The 12,541-nt window shown below is 41.1% G+C and overlaps 1 protein-coding gene across 1 annotated transcript in view; it reads right to left on the reverse strand.

Annotated features, from left to right (window-relative positions):
* LOC132778290 (transcription factor CP2-like protein 1) overlaps positions 1–12,541 on the reverse strand; it is a 49,934-nt gene continuing 37,393 nt past the window's right edge. The window contains exons 8-15 of the mRNA XM_060781086.2: positions 11,995–12,092; positions 11,844–11,895; positions 9,017–9,110; positions 7,791–7,881; positions 4,859–4,941; positions 2,825–2,970; positions 800–851; positions 1–413 (exon numbers count right to left, since the gene is read on the reverse strand). Of these exons, the coding sequence (XP_060637069.1) occupies positions 376–413; positions 800–851; positions 2,825–2,970; positions 4,859–4,941; positions 7,791–7,881; positions 9,017–9,110; positions 11,844–11,895; positions 11,995–12,092 (654 nt within the window). The 3' untranslated portion in view covers positions 1–375. The remainder of the gene's footprint in view (positions 414–799; positions 852–2,824; positions 2,971–4,858; positions 4,942–7,790; positions 7,882–9,016; positions 9,111–11,843; positions 11,896–11,994; positions 12,093–12,541) is intronic.

The following is a 12,541-nucleotide window of genomic DNA, read 5'->3' on the forward strand; positions in this document are numbered from 1 at the left end:
ACTCTTTGTAGTCCTGTCACAGTATCTCTGACCTGGGTGCTTACTTCCTTATGTGTAACCATGACATCTCTGTTGCTTCCTCTACCCATTAGTGAGAGTTTTGCAAAAATGAGCTCATCCACTTAAAGAATTCAAAGGCAGGATAGAAAGCTGAACAGGATGTTCTATTTGCAGTTTCAGTGTCTCTTGATCTAAATAAAATAAAACAGTTTGCTCCTTTAGTTCAGGATCCGAGTAGAGTTTAGCTGTGGGAGATCCTGAGTTCTTCGGGATACAGTGATCTTGTGAGTTTTTCGTTGTTATTATTGCACCTACTCCTCTACCATTCTGTTCCTTCTTTTCAGGCTGGCAGCATATCTTCTGTTAGATCCAGGTCTATTTCAGAACTAAGTGGTAGGCTTCCGTGTTCTGCACTGTAGTAAGACCACACAACAAAAGACAACATAAATCACTTTCCAAGTATTCATCACTCATACAAATGAATGTATGGATTTTCATTACATCCATTGTGTGGGCCGAGGGGCTAGTAATTTTACCCAACACCAGCCTGTGACAGAGAACAAAATGTTGCGCCTATCCATTACAGATAAACTCGGTTGATTATAGCAGTTGGGTCTCTTGTTCAATGCAATGGGGTCAATGGGGATCACTGAATTCCCAATCCTGCCAAGATACTGATTATGCATGTAAAGGGCATTATATATTACCCCTTTCCATCCACATATACACCATTACAAATGCCACAGTGTGTTGGTTTTTATTGTACAACAAGTCTTTGTTATTTTACAGGCTTACTTACCTTTTATTGCAGCTGCTACAAAGCATGATTCATCTGGGAGATTTCTGACCATCTGTAACAACCCAGAGGAGAGCAATACAATGTTAGATACTGGGCAGATCCATGCCTTTTTAAAACCAATTGGGAATTGCCAAATTTCAATACATACACATACACACATATCCATATATCCAGACATCTCCATGACAGATGGCAACATTGCAGTGATGCAGCAAAAGAGATTGTGGGCAGGCATAAAATATAGTGGCACTCTTGAGTATAACAGATGCTCATACAGAGAGATGGCTAGTGGAACGTAGTATTCATTTCTTAGAAACGAAACACTGAATGCTCCTTAGCTTGTATTAAATAAATTCTCTTCACATTTGAAGAGTCAGATTTAATTTAGGGTCAGGAAATAATAGCCATTGTGTCATTGTCCAGATTGCACAATGAAACCACTATAATTGCTATGGGTTCATCCTATGGATTTGTAGTTTCATGAGATAATTAGAATTTTCTTTTGGAACTGCAGTTCAGGGGAATAAAGTTTCATCATGCTACAAATCCCAGGATCCTGTAGGCAACTTTAATGAAGTATGTATCATATATATCTCACAGCTGAACACCACTGTAATATCATGCCAAGGCTGGAAGCTTATTAGTATTATATCTGGGGCAGGAATGGATCTTCCCCAAAGATCTTTTCTTCAAAAATCCCACCCCTGCGCTTCCAATATAGTAGCGAGATGATGATGTATGTGTGTTATAGCGAAGACAATACTGCTTTTCTATAATCTCCCTTTTTGAATTAAAGCTGCCACCAACCTAAGTTGCCTTAGGATTTTTAAAGAGTATTTGAGGTAAACTTTTCCCACCAACACTGCCAACACTGCTTTTTCCCCTGGCTTCCAAAATAACTGTCGAGAGGCTTTTCTGTAGTAACAATATGTTAAAAATGCTGGAACTATCACATAGGCTTGATGATAGAATGATGCGCAGTAGAGATCTTTTGGAAGTTAAATAGAACAAGATTTATTTATAAAAACAGACAACTAACTACTTTTGAGAGGTACAAAAAGCGTGACTTGTTACAAAAGTACTTCAGCTTGATTGCTGCTTGAATAGCTCTCTTCACTTGGTTACAGACAAAGCTAACCAAACAGATCTGCCTGTTGGTAACAAAAACCCTCACTCTACTTCAGAGAAATAGTAATGATTTCTGACTAACCTATCCTAGGCAGTCCCCTGGGTTATTAACAAACTTTACCCTAGAGTTCTTCCTGCTAACTAACCCAACCTAGAGAGCCAATCTCTTGCGCTAACTCCCACAAGCAATCAGGTTGCTGTCTGACCTTTTCCTGTCACCTCACAGCACTGTCTGACACAGACACTTTCTCCCTGAAAACCCAGTTTCAAAAAACCTTCACACACCAGTTCCCCATTCTCAACTCCCACTGAAGCTGAAATCTTTTTCCCTCCAAAGACTTGGCTCCTCCCAACTGCTCTAGCCAATCCTAGGAGACTCCAAACTCCTCCCCTCTTCTATCTATCCTCACTCAAGATGGCTGCCTTCCTGGCATGCACTCCCAAAATGGTGGTCTGCCATCCATTATCCAGGCATCCTTTCAGGCCTACTAGGTAAGATTCACTACAGCAGCCATGGCAGTTTAAGTAGTATAGAGCTGTTAAAATTGTTTAGTATGTATCCATTCAAAGCTTAGAAATCTGCAAAGCAAATCCATATGCGCATGCATGCATGCATGCATTGACCTTAGTGTACCAGTCAGCTCCCCCTCTATCCTTGGTGTAATGAGGAAATGCTTGCTTGACTTCATACTTCAAAACCAAAATGCTGAGGTTGCAGTGTTAGGAGGTGGGATAACATGCAGACCTTTGTTTGCTCCCCTCCTGCATTACCTGAATGTGGATTGACTCAGGGATGGTGGAAGTTACAGCACAAAAAGGAACTTCTCCATGGTCTGGTTTCAGTCATCATCTGAAGAAGATCGCAGTGTGTTCATCTTTTATGTATGAGTGTCTTACCTGATCACTGACAAGGATGTGAATTCCTGTAGGCCCCTGTCTGGAAACCTGATGGATTTGGCTGACTGGGAAGCTGAGTAGTTCAGCCAGTTTATTGGTAAGTTCGGTGGCAGTCAGTTCTTCCAAATACAACTCCTGATACATGACTTTTGATAAATGAAAAGGAAGGGAAAATAGTAAACTCGCAAACTAATACAAATACAATTTTATGTGGGTTAAAAATATTTCAGCTTAATATATACAGTCCTATAATACATACAATATATACAATATATATACATTATTATATACAATATATTCAGCTTAATATATACGGAGCCCCTGGTTGCACAGTGGGTTAAAGCACTGAGCTGCTGAGCTTGTTGATCGAAAGGTTGCAGGTTCGATTCCGGGGAGTGGCGTGAGCTTCCGCTGTCAGCCCTAGCTTCTGCCAACCTAGCAGTTCGAAAACATGCAAATGTGAGTAGATCAATAGGTACCACTCCAGCGGGAAGGTAACGGCGCTCCATGCAGTCATGCCAGCCACATGACCTTGGAGGTGTCTACGGACAACACTGGCTCTTCGGCTTAGAAATGGAGATGAGCACCACACCCCAGAGTCAGACATGACTGGACTTAATGTCAGGGGACTACCTTTACGTTTACCTTTAATATATACAGTCAGCCCTCCATATTCACTGGCGTCAGGGGTACAAGACTCCCAAGAAAGTGAACCAAAAAACACTTTTTTAAAAAATCTGAGAAGTCTTTACCTTTCTAGAAATGTCTAGAACAGTGTTTCTCAACTTGGGGTCCCCAGATGTTTTGGGCCTTCAACTCCCAGAAATTCTAACAGCTGGTAAACTGGTTGGGATTTCTGGGAGTTGTAGGGCAAAAACATCTGGGGGCCCCAGGTTGAGAACCACTGGTCTAGAACCTATAGTATGACCCTGTGATCAACTTCTGCTTGAAGTTTTGTTTTCATTAAAAAAACCAAAAATGGCCAACTTCTATGGTAGCATGAATTGTTGCTCTGCAACACTCACAATCCCTTATTGTTATTGGTTGAGGCCATTTGGGATTTCCAGTCCAACACCATCTGTAGGGCCACATATTTTCCAAGCCACTCTTAAAAGGAACACTGCAGTGTGTAACATTAAAGATAAAATGCTAAAAAGTAAAGTTTTTTGTTAAAAGCAAAACTTTGTGAAACTCCTCATAAAGAGCAAACATTTCCAGAAGGAAATGACAGTGTTTATCACTAAAACAGCTTCTTGAATAAGAAACAAAAAATCACCATGGCCACCACTACCTATGAAAAACAGTTTTGCTGTCTCCTAATAATTGTGGATAGATGAAGGTAGGAGGAGGTCTATCATAATTCCTCTGACGTTAACTTTAATGGAGTAATGTTAGGAATGTACTGTATGACCCCCTGCAGAAGACACGTTCCCAGACTTCACGTGGATATGCAAAACTGTGAATAGCAAACTCTATTGAAATAAAGCACCTCTGACCCAAGAATACTACAGTGTTGCACTGGAAGACCTAGAAAATGCTTAGGACATATTTTGTTGGCTGTAGAATAAAACCGCAGAAACCAATCCCACAGATACAGAGGTTGTACTATATTTATAGCCTGCCCTTCAGCTAAAATAGTTCCAAGGTGGCTTACACATCATCAGGATACAACATAAATAAGTTAGATTGTTGTTTTGTGCCTTGAAGTCATTGCTAGCGTATGACAACCCTAAGATGACCCTATCATGTGGTCTTCTTGGTAAGATCTGTCAACAGCAGACTTCTTCTAAGGCTAGAAGAGTTTGACTTGTCCAAGGTGATTTCCATGACAAAGGAGGGATTCTGGTCTCAGTTCTAGTATAATACTCAAGTCACACATCACACTTGTTCGCACAAATAAGACAGGACACAGAAGGAAAATGGAATGGCTGTGGGGTGCCATTGGAAGTCAAATGGCAGTTGGAATGAAAGGAGCAACTCTCATCAGCCACTGGACCAAGGCACAATGGTACACTTTGAGTAACATTAACTTACCCGACTCTGGGTTGGGGGACCCATTGTTCCCACTTGTTTCCAGTTCCTTGGACACATAAAGGGTGAGTCGAGGGCGCACACACCTGTGAAAAGAGGGAGAACCTTAGACAGTGTGGCTGGTTTGGGGTTGTTGAGCTCGATCCTGACTGCCTCCCTTTGTAGTTTTAATGTAAAGTAAATCCTAGTTGGTTTCATTGAGGATTGTTGTGTGCCTTCAAATCCTTCTAAAGTATAGCAACCCTTAGATGACCTTATTACAGTTTTCCTGGGGCTGAGAGTGTTGGACTTGTCTGAAGTCCCTTCCATGGCCAAACAGGGATTCACAACTTTGTCCTCAGTTGTTCCTTTATAACAGGGGTCCTCAAACTAAGGCCCGAGGGCTGAATACAACCCTCCAAAGTCATTTACCCAGCTCTCGCTCAGGGTCAACCTAAGCCTGAAATGACTTGAAAGCACACAACAACAACAACAACAACAACAATCCTATCTCATCAGCCAAAAGCAGGCCCACACTTCCCATTGAAATACTAATAATTTCTTATTTGTTAAAATTGTTCTTCATTTTAATTATTGTATTGTTTTAAGTGGGTTTTTTTGCACTACAAATAAGATATGTCCAGTGTGCATAGGAATTCATTCATGTTTTTCCCAAATTATAATCCGGCCCTCCAACAGTTTGAGGGATTGTGACCTGGCCCTCTGCTTAAAAAGTTTGAGGACCCCTGCTTTATAACAAGGATTCATAACCTTTTTTATTCTATGGACCTCTTTGCCAGTTGGGTGAAAACCATGGACCCTTTCTAAGAATATAGAGGCGGATCCTTTTATGGCACTCAACACTGGCATGTCATACAATATACATGATCACAGTAGGAATGTGATCGTGTGTGATCTAGAATCGGGTCTAACAACTGTAATTTGAAAGTATGGAAGAGCATAAGTGATTTTTCAAGATCTGCAACCACTGTAATGTGATATGAAATGAAATAAGAGTATTTAAGACTGCAGCCTAACAGAACAATGTCTCTTCAGCCAGACCGACCAATCAAAGAATAAAGAGAAGTAGAAACATCCAAGAAATGTAATGCAGAAAATAGTTGACCTTTGAGGACATTGAAAAGACAGATGATTTTATGTCTGGGAAAAAACCCTCATGTTTTCACCTGAAATTATTTTGATGCCTGTCTTGAGAGAATTACAACTAGGAGAAAGGATCCTAGGAGAAAGATGGTCTCCAAAGCGTATGCCTGGTATGGTTGTCTCTATTGTACACCATATGCCTGTAAAGAGGCATGGACTCTCTCCAGTTGACTCTATGTCAAGTGGAGAGAGGAAGATCTGGGAGTTAACACTGAAACATATGTGTCCTTCTGTCTTCTACATTGGTTAGACACTACCTTTTTATTGTATACTAACCGTCTTCTGCCATGTGTTGCTGTGGCCCACATGGGGGTTCTGTGCAGGAGGTTTGGCCCAATTCTATCATTGGTGGGTTTCAGAATGCTCTGTGATTGTAGGTGAACTATAAATCCCAGCAACTACAACTCCCAAGTGTCATGATTCTATTTTCCCCAAACTCTACCAGTGTGCACATTTGGGGATATTGAGTATTCATGTAGAGTTTGGTCCAGATCTATAGTTGTTTGAGTCCACAGTGATCTCTGGATGTAGGTGAACTACAACTCAAAAACCAAAGGACACTGCCCACCAAACCCTTCCAGTATTTTCTGTTGGTTATGGGAGAACTGTGTGCCAAATTTGGTCCAATTCTATTGTCCATAGGGTTCAGAATGCCCTTTGATTGTAGGTGAACTATAAATCCCAGCAATTACAACTTCCAAATGACAAAATCAATTTTTTGAGTGAAGGACATACATTGGGTTATTAGGTGTCTTGTATCCAAATTTGGTGTCAATTTGTCCAGTGGTTTTTGAGTTCTGTTAATCCCACAAACAAACATTACATTTTTATTCAATGTCATAGTCTGTGCAAACCTGATGGATGCTTCAGGTATCATACTATATTTAATGACAGGGTTTGCCTCCTGTAACATTTGGGTTTCCTGCTGAAATCTTAGAGCCTGAGATAGTTCTGATCTAGCAACCCAACTACTGAAATGCTCACCATCTTGAACTCATGGGGCTCATTTCCCAGGTATGTGTGTGTCAAGAGCCATCATGGTGTAGTGGTTCAAGAGAAGGACTGGGAACCTCATCACAAAGACCCATTGATTCGCCACATATCATGGTGAACCCATGGGGTTCTGGCAGGGGGCGTGGAAAACCTGTTGCTCCGTGCCCTGCATCACCCGACCTATCCTGAACTGCATCGAATGGATTCTATGTCAAAAGTGCAGAGCAGCAGCCCATCCTATGAGTGGTAGGACTCTGTTAGACCAGGGTTTGAATCCCAACTTGATCATGGAAACCCAGTAGATGATCTCAGCCAACTCACCATCTTTTGCTCTCGGATGAAAGACAGTGGCAACCCTCCCATTGGTAACCCTCCCACGGAATAACATGTGCCAGGAAAACCCTGTAATAGGCCTGGCACAAATCAGATATGACTTCAATGCTCCCCAAAACAACAACAATGTATACTAACTGTAAAATTAGGACGTGCAAATGTGAGAGTGGACAAGTTCATCTGTAACAGCTGGGTGGGAGAAAACATTACAGCAAATGTAATTTGTATTACATCTCTGGAAATGTCTCCTTCTGTGCAGCTTTGAAATATAGAGAAGCCCTGTCCTCTTTTACGTGTGGTACCCTCTATAAGCTGATTTGAGAGTCTTTAAACAAGAACAGGATTAATTTTTTGCTTAATTCAGTTCTTTCCCTTAGCTTTGCCCCTCTCCCCCCTTAATAGTATTTTTAATAGAGGCTTCCAGAAATAATCCATAAGCAGCCTCCTTTTCTTTCTAATTCCTTACCTGGCCTTTAGGGCATTACAGAGTCGGATTCCATCTGCTGTTCCACAGATTTGTACCAGATCAGTGCGAGAAAGCTTGAGCAAGTCAGCTCCTATGAGAGAAGAACAAAATGATTAGCAAAATGGTTCCTGTTTGGAATTTAACTGCAACCTGTAAAATTCACATTATTTTTTGGGACAGAATGAAAGCAAAGTGTAACTTCAATTATTATTTGAGTAACTGTATTTATAAACCGTCTTTCTCACCATGGGGACTCAAGGCGGCTAACAATCCCATGCTTAGTCAAGTTTTAAAAAGCACAATACCAAAGTTTAAAAAAAACCCATTTAAACAGTAATAGTGTGGTAAAAACAGATTAAAATACAATAATAATAACAATTAATAATAATAATAATACTTTATTTATATCCCGCCACCATCTCCCCAAGGGGACTCGGGGCGGCTTACATGAGGCCAAGCCCAACAATAGATAAAGGTAAAGGTTTTCCCCTGACATTATGTCCAGTCATGTCCAACTCTGAGGGTGGTGCTCATCTCCATTTTAAAGCTGAAGAGCCAGCATTGTCCATAGACACCTCCAAGGTCATGTGGCCAGCATGACTGCATTGAGAGCCATTACCTTCCTGTCGGAGCGGTAGCTATTGGTCTACTCACATTTGCATGTTTTCGGCTAGGTTGGCAGAAGCTGGGGCTGACAGTGGAAGCTCACGGTGCTTCCTAGATTTGAACCTGTGACCTTTCAATTAACAAGCTTAGCAGCCCAGTGGTTTAACCCACTGCGCCACCGGGGGCTCCCATTAAAATACAATAAATACACTTAAAAAGGCCTTTAAAACTCACAGCCCGCTCCACCCAATCCTTATCTTTTCCCAAATGCCTACTGGCAGAAGAAGCTCTACTATATATATAATTTTCTTAGAAGATAAACATGTCAACAAGACTGACAGAGACAAACACGTTAGTCTCAAGGCTGGTACAAGATCCTTTTATATACTGATATCAGACTAAGACAGCTATGTCTTTGAAGAGGTACACATAACACAAGACTAGATTTCCCTAAACTATGTAAATAAAGGTTAATTGTCCTCCACAGCCATACATACCCATGTGTTTCATCTAAAAGGCTAGAAAATGCATTAACTAGAGATAATGAAGTAACACAAGAAAGTGTTGTGTCTTCAGATGAGTTTATTATCAGCTCTGCCATGAAAGGGGAGCAGCCTCACCTGTATAGCTAGTGAAAACCCTGCAATAATTGGAGAACCTGTTTTTGTGCAACCACTGTTGAGTTTCCATGATGGAGGCATTTGGGCTCAGGATCTGAAAGCAACAGACAAATGGAAAATGAGCATCAGCTACAATCCACACAGGACTCAGAACCAACCAACACCATCACCTAAATATAGAGCCCAGTTCCAGGAGTACAATGATTGTATACAATCAGCCCTCAACATTTGCGAATTTGACTTGTGCAGATTTAATTATACATGGATTTAATAAAAATGCCTTTTTAATTATTTATATAGTATTTTAATTTTGTGTTTAAGTTTATTTATTTAAAAAAATTATATTATGCCCTTCTCACCCCACAGAGGACTCAGGGCGAAGCACAACATTCAATGCCGGGACATAAAGCCATACATATATGCAAACATTAAAATCACTTATATTCACATTAAAAGTTGCTTAAAAACCATCTCAAGACACCATTTTGCCCCATTGCACTGCCCCAAAGGCTTGGTCCCACAGGCCTTCACCATCCTTCTGAAGGACAGGAGGGAGGGGGCTGATCTAATATTGCCAGGAAGGGAGTTCCATAACTGGGGGGCAATCACTGAGAAGGCCCTGTCTCTTGTCCTGACAAACGTGCCTATGATGGTGGCAGGACCGAGACTAGGGCCTCCTCAGAAGATCTTAGTTTACGCAGTAGTTTTTTTTTTTTTTTGCATTTTATTTTGCATTGTATTCAATAATCTGGTTTTTATATATGTATTTGTTTGTCCTATATGTGAAAGACCTATGGCCTAAGCACTGAATAAACTGAATGGCCATCTGTCAGGGGTGCTTTGAATGCGATTTTCCTGCTTCTTGGCAGAGGATTGGACTGGATGGCCCTCAAGTTCTCTTCCAACACAATGATTCTATGATTCTATAGTAATTATAAAATGCCCTCTCTAGGAATTTCTAGATTCTCCAGTGTGACTCTATAACCAGCTTCTGCCAAAAGTGGATCATAGACTCATGCCGGAGGACCTAGAGATTCCTGGAGAGAACACCTGCCTAGGAATCTAGATAGGTGTTTTTTGGGAGATATTCTCTCACGACCTCATTAGACACAGTCTTTTCTGTGTCTTCTCTCCATTTCTATCTGATGTTGAAGCAAAGTTCCACGGAGGCCATCACATGATGCATCTTCTTAAATCTATAGGCATTACTACCTTCTTCTTTTCCTCTGAGCTGATTTCTTCCCTCCATCTCTGACCTGAAAAGAGCCGTTGTGCTGCCTGATGGAAGCCAGAATTAGGGGCCTTTGTAAAATATTTAGGAGCTTTTGTTTGAAGTTCCCAGAAGATTTTATTGTCAGACGCTTTAGTGTTTTATGTCCTTTTAAACTTTAGTGTTTTATGTCTTTTTTAACATATTAGTTAAAAGGCCTTAATGGCTGGAATTGCTGAAAACAATCAGGGCTGGCTAACACGTCCAACAAAGGATTTTCCCCAGGCAGGAAGCAGCCAAGCTTTGAAGTTGCAAGCCTAATCAATGCTAATCAAGGTCATCAACTGCAATATTCACATTTGCCTCAAGCAGACAAGAGTTTTTTCTCCCACCCTGGACATCCCACAGATATATAAACCCCACTTGACTAGTTTCCAACAGATCTTACAATTTCTGAGGATACCTGCCATAGATGTGGGCAAAACATCAGGGAGAATGCTTCTGGAACATGGCCATACAGCTCGGAAAACTCACAGCAACCCATTTTAGTGTCTGACATCGAAACCATACTTAGTCACCAGATGGCACCCCAGCACTGTTTTTAGTACAGTGAGGAAGACATAAATGTTCAATACCTGCATAATTTTTGTGATTCTATCAGGCTGCACTCCCAAGGATCTCATCTATTCATCTCCAAATCTGCTACGAATTATTTCAGATATATATCCCAGTAGGACTCATACTGCTGGTTGCCTGCTAATCCTTATCCTATAACGTTTGCTTCCAAACTATTCAATATCAAGGATTTTGTGTGTGTGTGTGTCAGAAGTGACTTGAGAAGCAGTTGCTTCGGGTGTGAGAGAATTGGCCGTCTGCAAGGACGTTGCCCAGGAGATGCCCAGATGTTTTGATGTTTTACCATCCTTTTGGGAGGCTTCTCTCATGTCCCTGCATGGGGAGCTGGAGCTGACAGAGGGAGCTCATCCACACTCTCCCTGGATTCGAACCTCCAACCTGTCTGTCTACAGTCCTGCCGAAACAAGGGTTTAATCCACTGTGCCACCATGGACGCAAGGGGTTGAAACCGCACGGTAGCAAGGATTTTGCATACTCAAGTTTAATTTATGGAGTAGAATATTGGTAATATTTTGCTTCTAAAATGAGCTTAGAAACAGAACCTGAATAAATACAACAATACAATAAATACTATGCTTTGTTTGTCTTTGTGTATGTTTGGAAAAGGTTAAACCAAATCCTCAAGCAAATGCATATTCCCTACAATTAGCGCTTAACCCATTTCTTCTCCCATAATGAGACTAAGAGATATATGGCTCTGCGATCAGATTTGTAAATTAAGTCCATGTTTGCCTTTCGGCGGCAAATAAAAAAAACAGTATGACAAATCACACAGTATGACAAATAGCTTTGTGGGGTGGGGAACACAGCTGAAAAACTATGATAAACGTCAGGAGAAAATACCTCTAGAACATGGCCATATAGCTCGGAAAAACCTACAACAACCCTATGATAAATGTGTAATTTGATCCAAAACAGTAAGGACCTTCAAGAAAGAAGTTTTTATAATTTTTTAAAAGCACATAATATATTTTTTCATACTTCTCCTATGTTCTCTGATGAGCTGTCCAAGGCATAGCTGGGTGAAGAGACCCTGTCAAGGAGAAATAAGATTATTCTGTCTGATTGCCAGGGTTCCAAAGAATTGAAGATATGCATGTTATTTACAGAGGCTTGATTTAGACCTGCTCACCTTTCAGGAGTCTGAAGCTTGAAAGGATGTGGAGAGACAAGGCCAGGGGTTGTGGGTGGGCTGTGGAGATTGCTGGCAGTTTCTGGCCATGGGGCACACTGAAAATAGTGGTGGTTGTGGTGGGGCAAATAAAAGAAGAAACATGTTAGAACTTAGACCAGTGGTTCTCAACCTTGCTAATGCCACAACCCCTTAATTCAGTTCCTCACGTTGTGGTGACCCCCAACCATAACATTAATTTCGTTGCTACTTCATAACTGTAATGTTGTTACTATTATGGACCGTAATGTAAATATCTGATATGCAGGATGTATTTTCATTCACTGGACGAAATTTGGCACAAATACCCGATACGCCCAAATTTGAATACTGGTGGGGTTGAGGGGGATTGATTTTGTCATTTGGGAGTTGTAGTTGCTGGGGTTAACCTACAATCAAAGTGCTTTCTGAACTCTCCCAATGACGGAATTGAACCACACTTGGCACACATAACTCCCATGGCCAACAAAAAATACTAGAAGGGTTTGGTGGGCATTGAACTTGAGTT

Source organism: Anolis sagrei, chromosome 6 (genome assembly GCF_037176765.1).
Source record: "Anolis sagrei isolate rAnoSag1 chromosome 6, rAnoSag1.mat, whole genome shotgun sequence".
NCBI lineage: Eukaryota > Metazoa > Chordata > Lepidosauria > Squamata > Dactyloidae > Anolis > Anolis sagrei.